At 45.5% G+C, this 21,710-nt stretch overlaps 1 protein-coding gene across 4 annotated transcripts in view; it reads right to left on the bottom strand.

The window, feature by feature from the left end:
- Positions 1 to 20,998, bottom strand: part of PROSER2 (proline and serine rich 2) — a 34,982-nt gene extending 13,984 nt beyond the window's left edge. Inside the window, exons 1-2 of one of the 4 annotated variants that reach the window (XM_073328769.1) lie at positions 20,818 to 20,998; positions 4,652 to 4,879 (exon numbers count right to left, since the gene is read on the bottom strand). In XM_073328769.1, coding sequence (XP_073184870.1) covers positions 4,652 to 4,786 — 135 coding nt within the window. In that variant the 5' untranslated portion in view covers positions 4,787 to 4,879; positions 20,818 to 20,998. Of the gene's footprint in view, positions 1 to 4,651; positions 4,880 to 18,663; positions 18,708 to 19,392; positions 19,837 to 19,858; positions 19,992 to 20,817 lie in introns of those variants that run through there. The other 3 variants (XM_073328770.1, XM_073328771.1, XM_073328772.1) reach the window with 3 other exon arrangements.
- Positions 20,999 to 21,710: the final 712 nt, after the last annotated feature.

The following is a 21,710-nucleotide window of genomic DNA, read 5'->3' on the forward strand; positions in this document are numbered from 1 at the left end:
CATGGAGCCCAGAGGGGTCTGCCAGGCCGCCAGAGTTCCCCCCGCCAGCCCTGGAGTGCTGGGCAGCGTGGTCCCCAGTCCAAGACCCAGAACGGCAGGTGGGTGGGCGGGCAGGCAGCGTGGCGCCCCACCCCAGGCCTAGAGCGCCAGGCATGCAGGCAGCTGAGCATGGCCCCCAGCCCCAACACGAGGGGGCAGGCAGCATGGTGCCCAGCACCGGAGCACCGGCCAGCGCGGACCCCAGCCCCCGAGTGCCAGGCAGCGTGAGCATTTGGTTAAAACCTATTTCCAAAAATAGCAGCTAACATGAAGGCTACACACCATGCCCAAGAGCAGTAAGTATTTAACAGCACACAGGGTAATCAGCACAGGAAGGAGGTCCTCTCAGTAGCTGTTACTAGTACAATCTCAATGCCATAATTCAGTGCCAGCACAACTCACCTGAGACATGCTCGAGCGCGCTGTATGGTTTCAGGAAATGACACTATTGCACTGATATGCTATTCCCACCTAGAAATGACTTCAGTTACTCACGGCTGGATTTAGAAACAGCACAATCTTGGGAAGCGGGTATAACAGGCCAGAGGCGGCTCTGCCCACCCTGGTGCTGCCACTGCCGACGGACCCCATTGTGGGTTTTCGTGAGGGGGAAGTTTGGGCTTTATTATGCCTCATGCAGGTTCCAGGGTGGCTGAGGCGGCAGTAGGTGCTAAGCAGTTTACCAGGTTCATCAGTAATCTCCCTGGACTCCTGAACCCAGGAAGCTGAGTAACAAATACCACCTCCTCAGCCACCTCAGAACCTGCGTGGGGCATATCAAAAGCGTCTTTGGGACGAGAGGTTTTTACCCAGGGCAGCTTGGGGTCTGGGGAGGCATGGCAGGGCCGAGGCTCGCGGCCTGGGACTCCTCCGAGCAGGATGCGGGGAGGGCTCGGGGCTTTGGCCAGTCCAGGGCTCCTTTGGCCAACATGGGGAGCGCTCAGGGTTCCTCTGGGCGGGGGTGTGTCTTGAGGCTCCAGCCATGGAGGGGGGGGCAGACAAAAGGGGCTAGCCTCCCTAAAGTGGGGGCTCCACCTGTCACCTATGAATACAATTACAGAATTAAAGCACTGAAAAAGGAAGCCTTGCTGCTTCAGCCCACAAACCTTTGTTTTTGGTCTTAAACTGCTGATGCGTAAACGGACGCCTGAAAAAGTCCAGGGCCTCATTTTATCCCCAGCGAGATTCAAATATACAGTCTTAAACTGCTCAGCCTGGATTCAACTGCACTTGTTTCATCAGCTGTGTAAAAAAGATGACCAAGAACAGGAGCCCTTGCCCCAAATGAAAGGGAGCATGCTCTAAATTTAAAGCATGGGATGAGGAATGGAGATTCTTGAGAAGAATGGAGTATTTCAGTTTACCCACCCTTTTAGAGCCATGCAAGTGATTCCATGCATGGGGAAGGCGCAGTCATCTTTCACTCCGCTGAGAATGTTTTAGCTGATCAGAGACTATCAGGCTTGGAAGGGACCTCAGGAGGTCATCTAGTCCAACCCCCTGCTCAAAGCAGGGCCAATCCCCAATTAAATCATCCCAGCCAGGGCTTTGTCAAGCCTGACCTTAAAAACCTCAAAGGAAGGAGATTCTGATCTGAATATTCAACTTTTGCTCAGACAAGGAGATATGTTTAGATATTGGCAGAATGTCACTTTTCATGCTCACAGATCTGTAGGCAAACTTACCTCCTTGAATAATGTGACCTTGTACAGTTCTGAAATAAATGGACATGGGCTAGATCACTTTTAAATGAAACTTACATTTTGGTTTGTGATGCTAACCCTTAAGTGTCTGTTATTAAGTGGTTAGGCAAATTCCACTCCAAACACACAGCATGGATACAGGTACCGTTAAAAATAGCTCTCTCTAGTCAACATAAGAGTATGCTGTGCTTTAAAGAATGCACTGTATCTACATGGATTAGATCAAAGCATTAAAATGCAGACAGCTGCATCACATTTCCAAGCCTTCCTCTACATAATATGCAAAAGTGACAATAGGCTGCTGGCAAGAATTAGTTCTTACACAGGGGCCTTGTGTACATTGAGAATTTAAGCTTCTCCCCCAAATGCGAGCAGCGGTACAGTTTCACAGTTGCAGCACGGGGGTAGACAGTTTGCAGTTGTGTTTAAGCGACCACGTCAGCCAGACTGGCTCTGAGCAGCGAGCATATGCTAGAGTTAGTTCAACTGTTTGCACATGCTATTGTTTTTCTGTGTTTGTCTGAAGTCCATAGAGATCTCTCATCCAAAGGTTGCACCTGGTAACTGGATGGAGTTTAGACACCTAGAGATATGGAGGGCCCTTTTCTTGTAACCAGCTGGGGAAAAAAAATAATAATCTCAAGCAATACTTTCGCTTTGAATCCTCTGAAGCCCCGCAAAGCAAAAGTGACGCTGACTCCCTGTGTTATGTATCTGGATAAACAAACTCATTAATGCAGATAAAGGTAAGTTCTTCGAAACCTTTGAACTGAATGATCGGTCTACCTTGTAGTGGCTAAAGAGTGCGATGCCAGCTGAAAAGCAGGTAGGGGTAACTTATATTTGCTGAGAGATGTTAAGATGTAGTGATGAAATGTTTTAACAGCGTGGACCATAAGGGAAGTCTAACATGCTGTCAGGGCTTCTCTCTCTCTCTCTCCCCCTGCCCACCCCTCCCCAAAAAACTCCACACCTTTACAAACAGCACATGTAAGGTAAGTACTATTTATCCTCGCTTTGTAAATGAGGAAGCAAAGACAAGAAGTTTAAGTGACTGGCTTAAAGGACACAAAAGGAATTGGCGTTGCCTGGGAGGAAGAGCATTGCTGAAGGCAGTGGCGGGCAACCTGTGGCCCATCAGGGTAATCTGCTGGCAGGCCGCCAGACAGTTCATTTACATTTGCACAGCCACCCGCAGCTCCCAGTGGCCATGGTTTGCCGTTCCTGGACAATGGGAGCTGCAACTTGTCCTTAGTTGTTAGCTGCTTTATCTGCTATGCCAACCATGTAACAACATCTATTTAATATTGATGTCATTTAAGAGACTTGTCACACTAGAATTAATCTTTCCTACTGCATATGGATAAAAAAGCCACACAAACTACACAGCATGGCCTACTGAAAAGGCATGAATGTCTTCCTGAGCTTGGTCAGCTGAGAGATGCATGACACTGGTGGAAGTCCTCCATCAATAGCCAGCTTGTTATCCCTGCTGGGTTTGGTACAAAAAAACAAAAAAAAAACAAAAAACCCCTCCTCTTGTTACATACAGGAAACACCACAACAGCAGAGGATTCCAACCCTATCATGTAGGCATATGGCATGCTGATGCCCACTTAGATGAAGGTCATTCAAGAGGTGGCCCACGTCACTTCTTGATGCTGAGGAGTAGACAGGTGATGATGTGAACACCTGTTGTGTTTCATTTCCCAAAACCTGCCACTGACTTTGGGGGCCCAGCCTGAGACCTGCCGCTGTGGATGCTCAGTGCTTTTGAGAGACAGACATTGCCTGTGTCATTCCCTTCTCAGTGGCAATGACTGCATGGCTAGCGTGTGAGACCTCTCCCCCCGCTTCAGGGGAACTAACCACATGGCCCCACTCTTTGCACCTAAGGCCCTGTTCCTGCCCCCCATCCACTGGAGCCCCAAGTGCCCACTATGCCTCCCCTCCCAGCCACCCCCCAGCGCCAGGCCACCAGCTGGGTGGCAGCAGAACTGAGCTCCTGCAGACTTGGGCACCAGCATGGGGGAAGAGGATGCAGTATGGGCGGGGCCAGGGCTGGTCTTTGGGAAGGTTTAGCCTCCCCGGTCCTGTTATACCCACCACCCATGAATGAATCATTGACTCAAGTGTGAAAGGACCCCATCACTTCCCTGGCCCCTCCAGCAACAATGCTTGAATAGTGAAGTGAACAGTCTGAGTCAGTCATTCTAATTGGAGGATGCAAGGCTCATGCCTCACACTCAGCGATTACTCATGTGCCATTTTAATGGCCACACACATGCATTTATATGAAGACAACTGTGTTTATGGTGATGTATTCATTACACACCAAATTATATTACGGCTGAGTGAGCGGCAGAGCCTTTATGCAGCTAGTGACAACTAAGGGCCTAATCTAATAGGAAACCGAACACAAGAGATGTCTACAATCAAGCACTAAGCACTACCTTACTAATGGTTATTCTCAAAGCTGCCCCGCTTTGGGAAGAGGGTAAACATCTCCAATTTCTTTTGTTCAAAGGACTTGTCTGTGTCTGGAACGAGTCAATGGTGATTCCAAATCCGTGGTGGTAAAATGCATGCGAACAGAATAGGGAAGTTTACAACGTGATTTGATCTAGCAACGTAGTCTTGGTTATTCCAGCTTTGTGAAGGAAATAAAATAAGGCATTCCACAAGCTATGGCCTGCGTCATAGGCAGAAAGTCATACTAAAGTCATAGGCAGAAAGTCATAGGAGCAAAATGGTTACTTTCGGCCTTAACATTTATGTAGCGCTATAATCAAAATCAATAATACAGGACTCAAGTCAGTTGAGCTTAACATTTAAAAAAACAAAAACGAACTACACGATGCAAAGAAAGCTAAGGTAGGTCAGGTCATTTAGCTAGACTGAGCACTTACCAAGGTAAAATTTCTGCACCTAGAGTTGCTGCTTCGACTCTCCAAGCTCCCACTTCTTTCAAAGCTCTCGAGTCTGCACTTTGGTGAGATTTCAGATGCCATTTCTGAAAAGTCCAACATCAAATTTCTAGGCATCCCACCCAAAAGAAAGATCGTTCCAAAGCAAGTTTGTTAGGCAGTGTAGAAAGTGGTCAATGCCTTATGTGCAGCTGCTCACCACGTTCATCTCTGAAAGTAGAAGAGAATTGTGTTGTTAGTTTAGGTTTGATTTTTAATCTATTTAAATGGCAAGGAGGGTAAACTGAAGATCTCGAAGTCTGTAATCAGGAAAAATCTTTTAATCACTTTGCAGGAGACCAGGGTATTTCCATCAACCAACTACATCTTAAAGTGCAGTTCTAATCTAAAAGGGGACTTTAAAACACATGGAATAGAGGGGCTACATGTCCATCTCAGTGACTTCCAGATCAGATGGGCTCTGTTTATCAGTGTGGACGTTACATAACTACCATACATAACTCGGTCTGGGATCTGACAATCAGGCTGGGTTTTCTGTTATTAGTATTATCACACATCACTACTACTGGTAATGACAGGTTTCAGAGTAACAGCCGTGTTAGTCTGCATTCGCAAAAAGAAAAGGAGTACTTGTGGCACCTTAGAGACTAACCAATTTATTTGAGCATGAGCTTTCGTGAGCTACAGCTCACTTCATCGGATGCATGAAGTGAGCTGTAGCTCACGAAAGCTCATGCTCAAATAAATTGGTTAGTCTCTAAGGTGCCACAAGTACTCCTTTTCTTTTTGCGACTACTGGTAATGAGATTCTGCATGCCAAATTATTAAGCCTTCAGTGACCTCTGTGCAACCCCATTACCGCCAATGGGCTTGATGGGAACAATTTTTTTTTATTAAGATGCATAAGAGGAATGAAATCCAGTTCCATCTCTTAGCTCTGCAGGGTTGACTCATTTGTCACTCATGTGAACAGATCCAATCTCGATTACATTCAAGGAACCCATCTGTGGAATAAGCAGGTACCATTTTTATAGTCACATTTCAGAGTGAAATTGCACTTTAAACCTTAAAGCGCCTCTGGCTCTAACTCAATTTCATTCACTGTCATGCAGAAAGATGTTTATTCCTTTGGAGAAACCAAGCTTATTGGAATAAAAACCCAATAAACAAGTATTTACTGATGCATAAGAGCTTTCAAACAATCACAGGTTTCAGTTCCGCAGTATCTGGCTGATAAGCATTAGAACTAGTTGTAATGTTTTGAAGGAAGCGAACCCCTTTGCCCCAGTGTTTTCTTCAGTCCCAGACATTAACGTGAAGATAAGAGCATCCTCTCGAGACAGTGCTCACTAACAGCATGAGACACTTCCCCACCCTACCTGCCAATCTCCTCTCAAACATCCAGAGGCATCGACTAGCATGATGTACTGAGAAGTAACACCACGCACTTTTCTGATGCACTGTCTTTTTCCACTACACGTTTCCCAGTCACAGGCAATATTTAAATATTCGGGAGAGCAGTGTTTCCCAAACGTGGGACGCTGCTGGTGCAGGGAAAGCCCCTGGCGGGCCGGTTTGTTTACCTGCCACGTCTGCAGGTTCGGCTGATCGCTGCTCCCACTGGCTGCGGTTCGTGGCCCCTGGGGGCTGCAGGAAGCAGCAGCCAGTAAGTCCCTCAGCCCACGCCGCTTCCCGCAGCCCCCATTGGCTTGGAGCAGGGAACCGCGGCCAGTGGGAGCCGCGATCGGCCAAACCTGCAGACGCGGCAGGGAAACAAACCGGAGCGGCCCACCAGGGGCTTTCCCCGCACAAGTGGTCCCAAGTTTGGGAAACACTGCTGTAGAGTGGTAGCAATTCCTCAGTACACTGGGGTCATGGGCTGGTGTTTAGTGCCACCAGCCATCACATTTGCTACGTTAGAGCCCAGGGGACCATTGAGAATGGGGTCCTACTGTGCCGGGCTCAGTACAAACAAAAAATGAGACAGTCCCTGACCCGAAGAACTTACAGTCTCATAATTTGACTCCTTAGGGGCAACACAAGTGGGAGGTGGGGTTCCCTATTTGCATTTCCAGTTCAACTGGATTATTTCTCCTGTCTCACCCCACCTCCACCCCACCTCTCAGAAACCACTGACTATTTTTGCTTCTTAAGTCAGCTGATTGGCATGTCACATCAGTGCAACAGCATCTATTGATACTCCGTAACAATTCCATTCTCCTGGTCACTTCATCCTGGCAGAATGCTACGATATACTAAAAAGGGATGTATGAATGTCGTCTTAGCTGTGCCATCACTCCAATATTTGTCTTCTGGGAAGACTCCCATACAACGTAGCTAGGCTGCAATCCAGCAAATTCTAGGAATACAATCCAAAGTAAACTGAGCCGTGGATTTCCACCCCACTGAACCATGCTAAAATAGGAAAGAGCTGCTCTTGCAAGCAACAATAAATCTAACAGTTATGATTTCCTTTGGAAACTTTAATAAAAGCCACCTATCCATTGGAATGAACACTACCTACTTGGCCCTCTTCTTGTGCCCACCTCTTGCTGTAATTTGCAAGAGTAAGTAAGTATAGTAACACCTATGTAAGTACATGCCCAGAATTACTGTTTCATACATGTATACTATGAAAACTATGGCAAAGGTTACGAGGCAGGCACGTTTGTAATACTGCTGCAGCTGCCAGTGTTCTCATTTCTGCTTCTGCAGGCACTAGAGATATGCAATGGCAGAAGGATGTCAAATTCAAACAAGCAGCATGAAGGAAGAATGCATCCTGTGTTATTACCTGGATTCCTCAGCTTTATCTTCAGAGTAAGCACTGGGACACAGCACTAGACTGTTCACATGGCAGCAGCATTTGGTGAAAGGTAACACCACTATGGGTTAAAAGCTTGGCTTTGCTGAAGTTCATTGGGGAACTCTCATTGACTTCAATAGGGCAAGGATTTAATCCACGGTCTTTAAAGACACTGCTTACAAGTAAGGGAGGTCGTCAAAGGCACAAATAACCAACTCTTACCACAACTCCATGAAAGCGGAATGCTTACCTCCCATTTGTGCCTTTCAATATCTCCTTGTAACGCTCATGTAGGAATCTTGGGTTGAATGTACTGAAACACCACATTTGTTCCCTAGTGTCTTTCAGTGAGCCCCAGGTTTTTTTTAAGGTTTGGTGTCCTAACCCTAAAGCTTCTTGCTGAACTTTTCACACATATACCCCCAATTTTCACAATGGTGCCCCATTTGTGACAACAGGTCACCAAGTTCATTGTCTATCTAAGAATTTTCATGGCTCACATTACCAGGGCATCTTACCAAAGATCGCCTCCACAAGTTTAAACAAACCTAACCTAACCAGGTGGAGGAGGGAGAACTATTTGACCCAAGAGTCCTGTCCTGCTCCCACTGAAGTCAACTGCAAAACTGCAAGGGGGTCCAGGACTGAGCCCTCAGTGGGGTACTCTTTGCACCTGAAAAAGAACACTCAGATCCAATGCTAATAAGAACTCTGTGTAACAACAGTAGTGAGCAGCTTCACTTCCAACAACTCCATGTTATAATTCATACTGCATTCCAGGCTCAAAAGGGCTTCATCAAGCTCCAAGGAATGATTAAACTACAGAGAAGAAGAAATCTTCACCCTCTTGAACCCAACAACTGGCAGCATGTGTTATGGTAGCCATTATTCCTCTCTCTTGTAGGCCCTGGCTACCCTATAGATTTTGCTCATGCGAGGAAAGTTTGTGAGCCAGGTTTATCAGTTAGTATGTTCAGCTGCTGATGTGGGCAGGGCAGAAGGGTATTTTTTTAAAATTGTCTTAGATTTGATCTTTTAGGTTATGTTTAACAGAATTATGGCCCAATTATGGCACCTAACCAGGGAATTAGAAGAGATTCCTAACTGAGTAGGAAATGTAATTCAGACAGAGGTCTTTAGCAAAGCGATAATCCAAAATGGCAATTTATTGATAAATTTGGTGCTACACAGCTTTGGCCTAGGCTAGAGGGCAGTGCAAGTGGGTATTGTAGAGGCACTAGACTGGGACTCAGGAGACCTGAGTTCAACACTCAGCTCTACCACAGACTGTGTGTGATCTTGGACAAGTCATTTAGTCTCTCTGGGCCTCATATCCACATCTATAAAAGAAGGATAACACTGCCTTTCTCCTCACCTGGCCTCCACTGTGTGTGTCAGTCTATTTAGACTTTATGCTTGTCAGGGCAGGGATTGTCTCCTGCTATGTGTTTGTACAGTGCCTAGCACCCTGGAGCCTGATCTCGACTGAGGCCTCCAAACATTACTATAATACTAGTATAAATTTACAGACAAATTCCCTTCTTGGACTTGAATAATGCAGAAGTCTCCCCATGTCTTTGTATGCCCCCATCACTAGCAAGAGATAGAGATTTTATGACTGTAGCCATCTCTATTCTAACCTCCTAATGAGCTTCAAAACAACCCAGCCCAACCCAACCGCCCCCCCCAATGGTATGGTCCAACAGGATTGTCAAGGTAACCAGACAGGCTCAAAATAAAATAAATCCTCAGAGAGATGAAACAGCAGGTTAGTAGGAAGCTGCTCTTCTTGACCTTCAAAATGCATTAAAAATGGAAGCTGTTCACAACAGGATTTATTTCTTGTCTACACAACACACTCATGGACACATTGCAGGTGTTTAAATGCAATGCCCTTACTAGAATCAATTGTGGTAGACTGTCCCCATCACTCATCAGTGGCCCAAATATTGCACTTCAGGCCAGGCAGCAAAAAAGTACATCTGACAGCACTGACAGTTTTCCTAAGAGCAAATTCCAAGTCCCCAATAACAGTGTTCTAATTTTTACTTTAGGGTTATTTGAAAGCCTCACAATTCTTACATTTAACTGCAACTAACCATGTTCAGTCAGTGGAGGGGATTTCATCAATAATATTTTGTAACTGGCACTGATCATTTTAATCTGAGTTCAGTTTTAATCTTCCCAAGATTCAAAGACTCAGCAGACAGACTACAGAAAATTGCTGTAGATTAAGGAGTGGTCTTTCATTCCAGGAAGCCAAATTTTTAGAGCCTGTGGACTCAGATTATTCCTCTACCTTGTTTCCAGTTTAGCAACAAGAAGATACAGAATTTTTATACTAGGGGAGCTAAGTGATGTACTTGGTAGCAAACCACAAAAGCAATTTCGTTTGAGAGCTTAATAGGCAAGATTGATCCTTCCAAAATGGAAAGCATCCAAATGCAGAGAGCACCATTCCACTTACAGGACCAGCAAGATATATTGAAGGAAATATGGTCATGATTCTCGGAAAGTTATTAAAATTTTAAAAAACAAAATGTTGCTGAACTGTCCCCCTCCTTGTACTATATATAAATGTTTTGGAGATAAACAAAGAAATTAAATTTCCCACCAAGTCAGGATAGTATTCTAGACCCCTGCAGAGTTCTAAGCCCAAATTCTGTTCCTATTCTTTAAGGAAAAGAGCACCATATACAAATCATTTTAAGAGTACAATTGGAATACCCCCAAAACCCCACAATATATTTCCAGTAAAACTATTTTGGTGAAGAATGACAGCCAAGTCCCTGACCTGCATGTGTCCACACACGCACACACCATTTAGCTCAATGGCACTTCTTCTATATCTACATGAATAAGCATGTGCAAGGTTATGGCCTGATCTGCAGCTCAGTGAAATTAATGAAAAGACTCCCATTTCCTTCAATGGGCTTTGGATCAGCCCCTTAGGGTAGGCTGGGGTTGAAGGCTACCAAAACAAATCTAATCTCAAAAGTCTAAACAAGATTTGATCAGGCAGCATGACAAAACCAAATCATTTTATGACCTGTTTCAGTCACAGCCATGTTTAAATCAGAAGAGTGCATGTTTGCTTTGATGATGTGGATGGCTCTATGCACAGGGATGGAAGATGCATACTGACTGTGGTTGCCTTCCTTAGCTCCTCTGGTGTCCACACAAGAGATTAAATCCTTGAATTTTAGAAGAACACCACACTCTCCTACTCTGGTGATAAAATGAATAAGGAGACAGAGGCATCCCAGATAAAGGTAAAGAGAAAACAGCAATGGTATCTGGACAGAATGAAAAAGTTATGGCTATGTCTACACTGGGGACATGTATAATAAGAGTGTTAATTTAGACCTTCTCTACATTAGGAAAAAGGTCTAACACCCACTGGGGTGCTGAAACATTTTTTCTAATGGGGTCCCGAGAGCCACTGAACCAAACTGTAAATCCTGGACATGATGGAATCCACTTCAAGATGGGGGGGGCAGCTGCACCCCTAGTTCCAGCACCTAAGCTAACACCATGCACTAATTGACGTGTTTTAATCCTAGCAGAGAAAGGGCAAGTTCTAGAAGCACCTCAATTTAGTTGCCCCCTCTTCCCCAGGGTTCACCATGACCAGCTAAACCAATGGAAAACTAAATCTTGCCCTACCTATGCTAGGATTTTAAACTGTGTTAGGCGTGTTTTTTAAACATGGTAGGGTATGTCTACACTAAGAAAAAGCTAACTCTGTTCAAGTAATATGTTTTATACAACTTGGCACCAAGTGGAGACAGGGATAGGTTGTATTTAAACACGGGTTACCTGAACCAGGTAATGTTTTAAAAGCATGACTAGGGGCACACTACGTGCAAAATAGTGGTGAACTTCATGCTAGTTAAAAGTGCGTTAATGCAAATATCAAAGGGCTTGTCTAGTGAACAATTAGACTGTGGCAAACTGGGATGTGGGTCTACACCGCACTAGTCTGCTGCTCAAATTAGAGCACTTTGATCTAGTCCTCTTTGAAGTGGGACTAACTGTTAATGCATTTCAGCAGGGTCCAAGTGGACAGACTGTAACCGGCTAGGGCGAGGTAGATTCACACCCCAGTTTGCCACAATCTCATTGTTAGGGCTCGTTTACAATACATTTTTCATCTGCACTGGGAAAGTGGGCTTAACCTAATTTTGGTCAGCCCCTCAGACAGGGTCAAATCAGATTATGACCAAGTAACCAAGAAATGCTCTAACCTACATACTATGGTGAATGCTGCTTCCTAAATACTCAAAGACAGACAGAAGTGGTAGTGCATAGCTTTTTATTAAAAATGCTCTTCTATCACGGCATGATCCCACCCACACAAACCAGGTGAGTAGAGTATTTAGCCAAAAAGACTGTTTTAGCTGTTCTAAAAACACAGCTGTTAGGCGCCGTAAGCTTACGGTCGGTATACAGTGAAAACTAATATCAGCCTAGCTGTGTCAGTCAGGGGTATGAAAAGAATCCACACCCCCTAATGACACAGCTATGCTAACAAACCCCCAGCACAGATGCAGCTGTGCAGACAGAAGTGTTTCTGTCAGTGTAGCTAACATTTGGGATGTGGTGTTCATGCACTGGCAGAAAAAAAATCCTTCTATTGGCACACGTTGCATCTACATTAGGCGGCTCTGCTGGTATAGGCTCTGTGGCATAGACAGCTTTAGACTGCAAGATCCCCCATGGGAGAAACCAGGATTTCGTTGGCCCAGGGTTGAAAGACACTACATATGCCGACGGGAGGAGTTCTCCCATCAGCATAGATAATCCACCTACCCAAGAAGCGCTAGGTAGGAAGGTAGGTATTGACCTAGCGCTGTCTACACGAGAGATTAGGTCAGCTTAACGATACTATTCGGAGGTATGGAGTTTTCAGACCTCTGAGCAACATAGTTGGGTCAACCTAACTTTTTAGTGTAGGCCAGGCCTTTCACTTAACTCAATGACGTTTGTCAGCCTTTAGCACGGTAACTTTTGAACACTGCACCCGATCCATTAAAAAAAAAAAAAAAAAAAGAGTCACAGGGAACATTCTAGGCATCAATGACCAGAACATTACTGATTCCCCCCCACAAAAAAAATAAAAAAAACCAAGGGGAAATGGGAGACAGAGAGCCCTTGTCATCCAATTAGCACAGCCACAGCTTCAAGCATCCCTTCAATTGTCTATAGATCAAACAACTGGTTGATGGCATCCATTAATGCCTTCCAGCATAATACCTTTACCTCATCTATGTTCATTCTCCCAATAGAGGAGGAGTATTTGTGGCACCTTAGAGACAAACAAATGCGCTGTAGCTCACGAAAGCTTATGCTCAAATAAATTTGTTTGTCTCTAAGGTGTCACAAATCCTCCTTTTCTTTTTGTGAATACAGACTAACATGGCTGCTACTCTGAAATCTCCCAGTAGAGTTTAACATGTTGACCTCTTGAATGGTTTCTCTCCCAGACAGACAAGAGAAATAATGACGGGGGGCTGAAGGAAGAATGGATGGAACCGGAAAGGGGTATGCACACAGCACCTGATGTGGAGGAAAGTGGAGAAAGGGAGACAGACAGAGCCCCTGGCATGGAGGAATGGGGTGCACAGAGAACCTCGGGCAGGGGGAGATTGAGGGACCCGAAGTGGGGGGAAATCCCACACAGTATCTGGCAGGGGGAGTTTGGGGGAAGAGATGCAAGGACCCTTTGGTGTGTGCAATGAGCTTGGCGTACAGAAGCAACAAAGCATGTGACCCCTGTAGATAAATCTCTGCATTAGCATCTTCGCATAAAACTTTCATATGACTTTGTATTATACCTCTTCATACAACCTTGTATTGAGTCTATCCACATGTGACCTCTGTTTTCATGCAACTTTGTGTCAAGTCCTTTGGTATATGGGAACTTTGTATCAAGTCCTTATACAGAAACTTTGTATTGAGCCTTGGTATAATGTTATAGCCCCTAAGGATAGTTAAGGTAGAAGAAAAGTGTCTTTTTGCTAGGAGTAGAATAAGATCTCCCGCCTTTTAATCACTTGCCCTGTTGAATGAATGAGGTGAGAATGAGCACAGTGTGCAAGGCAAGCACCTCCAGACAGCTGCAACCTTTGGAGACGGGATGGAAGCCAAACTCAAGAACAATAAAAAGTGGGCCTATTGAAGAAGATCAGACATATTGACGGCCTTGGGAGTTAGAAGCGAGCACCTTCTTTTAAAAATACCCTCTTTGAAAATAAGTGTGGTAGCATTAAGACAACACCCAGAAGGAAGCGGCACAGGTGACTAACTGAAACAGATACAGATTTTGAATCTGGTACAGATTTGCACGAGAGGGAACTGCTAAAAATGTGAGGTGTCTTACAGGGGACCCTGGGTCTCATCTTGTCCGGATTGATGCTCCGATGTTGATCGACAGAAGCCCGGCTCCACCCCTCCCCCATCTAACTCACCTGGCCAGTGAAATTAAGGGGAGCAACTAGTTGGTAACAATAACAAATAAATTGGTTAGTCTCTAAGGTGCCACAAATCCTCCTGTTCTTTTTGCGAATACAGACTAACACGGCTGCCACTCTGAAACCAATAACAAGACCGAGTGTGTTTGTGCGTGTCTGCGAGTGCCTGAGTGTAATCTATATCATATGCCCATGATGCAGCGTTGATTGATACATGTATTACCAAAAAATGTGATGCTTTGCCTTATCACCCCTGAAAAGATCCTGTGTAGTACTTTAAGTACAACACCCTTTCATACAAGAACCTAGAATAATGAGGCTCTTCTGATCCTGACTAGGAACTCTGGGCGCTACCTTAATGTACATAACAGCAGTGCCAACCCTGAATAATCCAATATCAAGAACCAGCCCCCCCAAATTAATGACATTTTTTAAAAAATGCAATATGGGTTCTTTGTATTAAGTTTTTGGTTTCTGAGCCATTAAGATGCATTCAGGTCACATTTAAGCTTTTCTTTGCAATTGAGTGCTGGAAATTTCTTATTTTTGTAAATGAAAGCTGAGATTCTCACAGAACCACATTAATCTCCATGCTGGGCTTCAGAAACACCAAGCATCCTGAGATTTGTGATTAAAAAAAAATCCACAGGAGTTGACAACACTATAATAATTAATCCTGTGTACATAAGGCCCTAAAACAGCCAGGCAAGTGAAGCACCAATTCAGCAAAGCACTTAATACATGTGCTTGAATCCAATTGACTTCACAGGGATTTCAAGCATGTGTCCTAGTGCTAAAATCAGAGCCTAAATTAAATGGAGAAAGGAGCCTAATTAAAAAAAAAAAAAAGCAACTGTTAATTTGTGATTGCCTCTAACATACCTCTCCAAATAATAGTTAACTTCAGCATGTACAGTACTTTGTCATCTTGCTTTGTTTAATATCGATGGTTAAGGTTACATCTTTGACCAAATTAATCTCTCAGTCTGAGGATGCCAGCTCGATGTTGTCTTTATTTCTTAACTGGTCTTTCTGGATTTTCAAGAGCAGGCTATTTTTGTGGTTGTTGAAAGAAACTTTTGAAAATATTTGCCAAACAATAGGAGACTGTTAAACCACCTAGTTCTAAGGCAAGGTAACCAAACCACCCCCAAGATGAGAAACCTTTACTGCATTCCATGCCATTACTGTTTTGGAAATATCACCCCAAGACCCTCAGGTAATAGCGCCCCAAGACCCCCAGGTGTTCAGAATGCGGTAAAATCCTGGTTACAGACTTAATCCTCACTTCAGCAGGAGTCAGGGGTGCTCAGCACCTTCTAGATTAGGCACAGGTTCAAGAGAATTGATAAGAACAACGTTGAGAAGCGAGTTGGTTTGAGTCTTTGCCTTACTAGTTGTGAATAACTGCAGCTTTAACTTACAGAATCAATATGTTTTAGCCACATCATGCCATATGAAAGCACCTTTATCTACCCTAAGACAAACAAAACAACTGGGAAAGGCCTAGATGCAACATACCAGGTTAAACAACCAGAGAAAGATCTCTAAATAGTGCTGTTACCTCCCATGAGTTTGCAGAAATAAAATCCCTCTCTACCACGCCTAAAAATAAAACCTCAGCCAGTGGCAAGCAGTTACTTTTCTTTAGATTAACTTCTTACAGGAGGATAAGGATAAGGCTCTCACTGCTCAGCTATGGTTGAGATTTGATGGACTGTGACTACTTAAGGAAGAACTAGATACAACACCAATGGCTGTCTAGACCTATTTTATATTAGGTATTAAATACGCCATAGGACTGAAGTCTCCCAAGACTTTAAACATTCTTATGCAAATTGCCAGGAGGGGAATTTTAAAGGACTTTAAAAGTTAATTAGTTTGCATTTCTCCTCTTGATAACTTGGTGCTTAGTAGAGTCACTTATGCTTTGGAACTGCACAGAATACAAACAATTCAAGGTACAGGTTTTCTTTAATTAGTGGGCTTCTGTCTTGTCACAAGTGTAACATCATTGGGGTTCAGGGTCCCATAACTTTGATCCCACTGCTGTACAGATCATAGGTGAATAACTTTCTACCATACTTAGGAAGGCATGAGAATTTTTGTCCCCAACACCCATGAAGCCCACTACAGCATCGCTACGTCACAGTCTAACAACGGAGTTTGCGATCTCCTGTGAATGTTGCAACTTAGTAGAGAGGGTGTAGGAAGAGATGTGCAGTGCAAAGAAGTCAGAGTGCTGCTTTGCCTCAGAAAGAGCTATGGCAAATGGCAGGAGACATGCAAAGGATCATCTGCCGGAGGCAACAGGCTGTGTTAAGGATTTGTTCCTGTTTTGTGAGCTTTTCTGCCATAAGGATCAACAGTGATTATTAAGGAGAAGATGTCACAGAGATCACAGAAGTTACGGATTCCATGACTTAGAGACCTCAGGGACATTTTCTGCTTCATCCCCGGGGTGGCAGTGCAGAGCTCTCTGCCACTATGGGTGTCAGGGGACCCTCGCAGCTCCGAGCCCCCAGAAGAGGCGGGGGGACCCCAGAGCCCTAAGCCCCCTGAGGGCAGCGGGTGCTGGCTTCCCCTCCTTCCATTGAGAGCAGGGCTCAGGCTCTCAATCCCTCCAGGCTTCAGTTATCCCCTATCAGTCCCTCCCACCACTGTTATTTTTACTAGAAAGTCACAGACAGGTTGTGGGCTTCCGTGAATTTTTGTCTATTGCCTGCGACCTGTCCCTGAATTTTACTAAAAATAGTCATGACAAAAATCTTAACCTTAGTGATTATTTAAGCAAAATACAACCTAGCTGGGAGCTGAAGCCAGTGGTAAACAAGAATTCCAAATTGTCAAATACATTCTGATAACAGAATAGTTTTGACAGGTTTCAGAGTAGCAGCCGTGTTAGTCTGTATCTGCAAAAAGAAGAGGAGGACTTGTGGCACCTTGGAGACTAAATAAATTGGTCCTCCTTTTCTTTTTGCGAATAGTTTTGGTAGAATGTGATACTGCAGCTGGCTTCTTAAGGCTCCCTCCTATTAACATTTATTCACATGCTCCCGTCCTTAGAGGGACGCTGTCAGCTTCAAATAGTCCATTTAAAAAAGGTTTCAGATAACTATACCCACCCAGCTCACCACACTGCCTGTGTTCCTGGTTAATATTTTTCTCCGCAGCGCCCACACAAGCAAGAAGGGAAAACACACGGACTATACAGGGAGAACAGTGAAACTGACTATTCAGAGATACAAAGGAAGAATACCCCCCTCCCCACTCAAATGTTACTTGTAAAGCTTGTCAGTACTATATCTATTTTGTCTATTACTGACCAGTGATCTGAACCTAGTATTGGTTTCAGATTCATCCGTGCGTAATAATAAATAAGACATTTTCACAAGTGTTTGACTACTAACGTAGTTCCATTTTACATAACAAGATTTGCGAAGTGATTATTCTACATAGAAATTGCTGCATTTCTCCAGTAGCACCCATCTGCAGTCCTGCATTAGCCAGGGATCTGTACAAGAGTCTTAAAATAATGCTGTTTAATAGCCCAAGTCAGAAAATACACAAGCTTTTAAGACCAAGACTTATTCTCTCTTAAGCCGGTTTGAGGGAAAAGAAAAAATAAAATCTTTCCCTCACTTTCCCTTCCTTGCACAAAAAAGCTGCTATGCATTTTTGGTACCTAACTGCTATTGCTTTGCAATTGTGTGTGTGGGGGGGGTGGACACCCAAAAAAACCCTAAGTGAAGAATTTGATCTTGGGCAAGTCACTTCACCTTTCTCCGCCTCAGTTTCCCTTTTCAGCTGTCTCATCTAATTAGACTGTAAACTGTTCGTACATGTACAGCACCTAGCACAATGGGGCCCTGATCTTAGTTCTGGCCTCTAGATGCGATACAAATGATAAATACTATAAAGAGAATTCCATGTTTGCCATGGACTTTTAAAATATTTGTTAGAAACCAGCAGTTGTGCTTTCTACAACATAAACCCAACCACAAGTAAATGGCTTTTCAGCTTGCTGATATAAAGATACTCCTCCCCTCAAACCATCCTGACTCCCACTAAAGACAAAGGGTACTTGGCACATCAGGGCCTGATTCTCCTCCCTTTAAAGTCAATTGAGATTTTGCCACTGATTCAATGGCTAAAAAAAAAAGTGTGTGTGTGTGGGGGGAAATGAGGAGATGATGTCAGCCTCTCCCCAACACCCACTGGATTAGACTATAATCCTGCCCATCCAAAAATTAATTTCACTGGCACATAGTGTCATTTAACCATTTTTTTTAAATAACGCTGCCACGCGTTGCTTCTGGCAGGACATCAGGGCTTGTCTACACTCACGGTGCTGCTTAGCGAAGACACTACCTATGCTGATGAGAGCAATTCTCTCTTCAACATGGGTACTCCACCTCCCTGAAAGGCAGTAGCCACGTCCACAGGAGAAGCCCTCCCGTCGATGCAGCCCTGTCTACACCAGGCGTTAGGTCAGTATAACTGCATGGCTCAGGGATGTGGGTTTCCATACCCCGAATGATGTAATTATACCGACAGAAGTTTGTCATGTAGACCAGGGCTCAGTTAAGTTTTCCTCACATCTGGACAAAAAAAGGAAAAACTGTTCTTAAGACCAAGCTTTAGCATACTGGGATGAATACATGAATACCACTTAGCTTTCCTGCATCGTTTTCTCCGTGCACGCAAGCACTTACTTCACTTGTATTTGTGCCCTGTTGCATGAGGCTCGCTCATCCCTCCACCCCCATGGCTAACGCTCTTGCACTGAATCACGTCGACCTGTTTTGAGCAAGTTCAGAAGACAGGGCGTTTAAAACCCCAACAGCCACTTCTTGCAGCCTTGTCTATACTAACCACTTGCAGCGATGGGTGGGAAAATTTTCAATACCCCCCCCCAAAAAAGGGGGGAGGGCATGCAAACTGTTAGACACAGCCCCCTTGAGAGATTGGGGAAGCACTCGGAGGATCTTTGGATACACAAGGGCTATATACAAAAAGAAAAGGAGTACCTGTGGCACCTTAGAGACTAACCAATTTATTTGAGCATAAGCTTTCCTGAGCTATAGCTCACTTATAAACATAATTAGGCAAGTAGAAATACAGAGCACACGAGCTTGTCTTCCTGGCTCTGGTTAGCTGCACCTCAATAGCTACATTTCTTAATTCCCCCACCCCAGCTCATTAGGGATAAACAAACCAACCGCATCATCAACGGAGCCGCCTACTGAACAGGAGAAAGAAAGAAAAAAAACCCCGCTCTTTGCAAAGGGTAGCCAGGCGCTTGGCTTTGGAGAGCCGCAGCCTCCCAGGCGGTGCTTAAAGAAACGTGGGCTAGTTTCCTACGAAACCTGCTTGGGGCTGAGCAAAGGCAAAGCCCTCGGCGCGGCAAGCCCAAGGCAGGGGAGACCTCCGGCAGCTCTCACCCCCTCGGATATGGGTCAGTGGGTCAGTCGCACCAGCCGTCGTCCTGTCCCTGCGGTTTGACGCGCGGGGGGAGGCAGATCGCTCGCTGGCCGGCGCGTCAGTCAGCGCTGGGGGCAAGGAAGCCCCTTGGGGCCACCTCTCTCCTCCACGGGCTCCCAAAGCACCCGGGTCAGCGCCACCGACCGAGGCGGCGGGGGTCGGGGGCGGAAAAGAAGATCCAGGGGAAGGCGGTTTTCAGCGGAGATCCGGGATGAGATCGGAGGGGCGACGAGGCAGGGACACAGGGAGGCTAATGGACACACGGGGACCCTTCTCCGCACAGCCCTGCGGGAACCCCAGAGCAGAGCCGCTCGCCAGCCCGTCTTGCTAGCTCCAGACAGCGCCGAGCACCCAGCTGGGGCCGGCCGGCCGCTCCGTCCCGCTCCGACACTAGGGAGCCCAGCCCCGGCCAGCGCCCGCACTCACCTGGCCCGCCCGCCCAGCCCGCTCCGTCCGCCAGCCGAGCAGGTGCAGGCTCCCCGCGCTGGTTACGGAGCCCTCCCGGCTGCCGTGACTCCCGCTCGGGCAGGGACACCCAGCCCAGCAGCCAGGCACTGAACTCATGCGCACTGCGCCCTGCCCACGCCCCAGCCGGCGTTTAAAGGGACAGTCCTCCGCCCGCCCGGCTCTGGGGTGGAGTCCTCTCCCTGCCCCCTCGCCCCCGGGTGTTCCGGCCTCCCAGCCTTCCCCAAGCGCGCTGGGCAGCGGCTCTCCACCTTTCCAGGCTAGTTTACCCCTTTGAGTCCTCTGAAAAATTGGAAAGAGTCCAGCGAAGGGCAACAAAACTGATTAGGGGACTGGAACACATGAGTTATGAGGAGAGGCTGAGGGAGCTGGGATTGTTTAGCCTGCAGAAGAGAAGAATGAGGGGGGATTTGATAGCTGCTTTCAACTACCTGAAAGGGGGTCGCCAAAGAGGAGGGAGTTAGACTGTTCTCAGTGGTAGCAGATGAGCCAACAAGGAGTAATGGTCTCCAGTTGCACTGGGGGAGGGTTAGGTTGGATGTTCAGAAGAACTTTTTCACTAGGAGGGTGGTGAAGCACTGCAGTGGGTCACCTACGGAGGCCATGGAATCTCCTTCCTTAGAGGTTTTTAAGGTCAGGTTTGACAAAGCCCTGGCTGGGATGATGTAGTTGGGGATCGGTTCTGCTTTGAGCAGGGGGTTGGACTAGATGACCTCCTGAGGTCCCTTCCACCCCTGATATTCTATGATTCTATGATTTGTCTTGCCTACCCCCACATTTCACCTCACTTAAAAACTACTTGCTTACACAAGCTGACAATACAAATACAAAAGTGTCACAGCACTGGACAATTGCTGACTTTCTCATTTTAACCATATCATTATAATATAAATCAATTGCAATATAAATATTGTACTTACATTTCAGTGTATAGTATATAGAGCAGGATAAACCAGTCGTCTGTATGAAATTTTAGTTTGTACTGACTTCTCTAGTGGGTTTTTTGTAGCCTGTTGTAAAAGTAGGCAAATCACTAGATGAGTTGATGTACTCCCTGGCAGACCTCTGAGTACCCCCAGGTTGAGAACCCTCTGAGGTGAAGAATAGTATCAGTATTGCAGCAATGCTCACTCTGCAATACAGTAACACCCTGGTAAGCAGAGAGCCCCAATGACTGGCTTGTGACGTAATGTCTCTTTAAACACAAGCGCTCTGTTGCACAGCTGGTTTTGTTTCTGATAGTGACCTGGCAGGGATTTGTAAACCGGTTAAAACATCCCAAACAAATACATAAACGGGTGTGGGGAGGAAGGGAGGTGCGTAATAGCTTGCCGTGCATCACAGTGAGAGTTCGCCAACTCTCATGGCTCATCTTGAACTTATTGGTTTAAGTTTTTAAAGCAACGATCATGTGCAGATCAAAAACGTTGCATGGCACCTTCCAACCCAGGGACTCAAAGCACTTTACAAACCAAGGGCACAAACCAGCAAATGCTTAAAGCGTGTACCTAATTTTACTCTGTGGGACAGCCCCACTGATGTAAAAAATCCATGAACCCTTACAACAACCCTGTGACCAAAGGAGGTAAGTATCTTTATTATATAGATGGGGAAATGTGAGCCTAGAGATGCTCAAGCCCAGATCCTCAAAGGTAGTTAGGTGTCTACCTCCCTAGGTCTAGATGACACTCTAGTTAAAAAGCCAGCACATTGGCCATATTGCCAACCAAAATCATGAGTCAGGCCTCAAAAAATCATGAAATTGGGTTAAAACTCTTGATAGTGTTAAAACAATTAAAACAAAAAATAGTTC

Source organism: Lepidochelys kempii, chromosome 1, assembly GCF_965140265.1.
Source record: "Lepidochelys kempii isolate rLepKem1 chromosome 1, rLepKem1.hap2, whole genome shotgun sequence".
Lineage (NCBI taxonomy): Eukaryota > Metazoa > Chordata > Testudines > Cheloniidae > Lepidochelys > Lepidochelys kempii.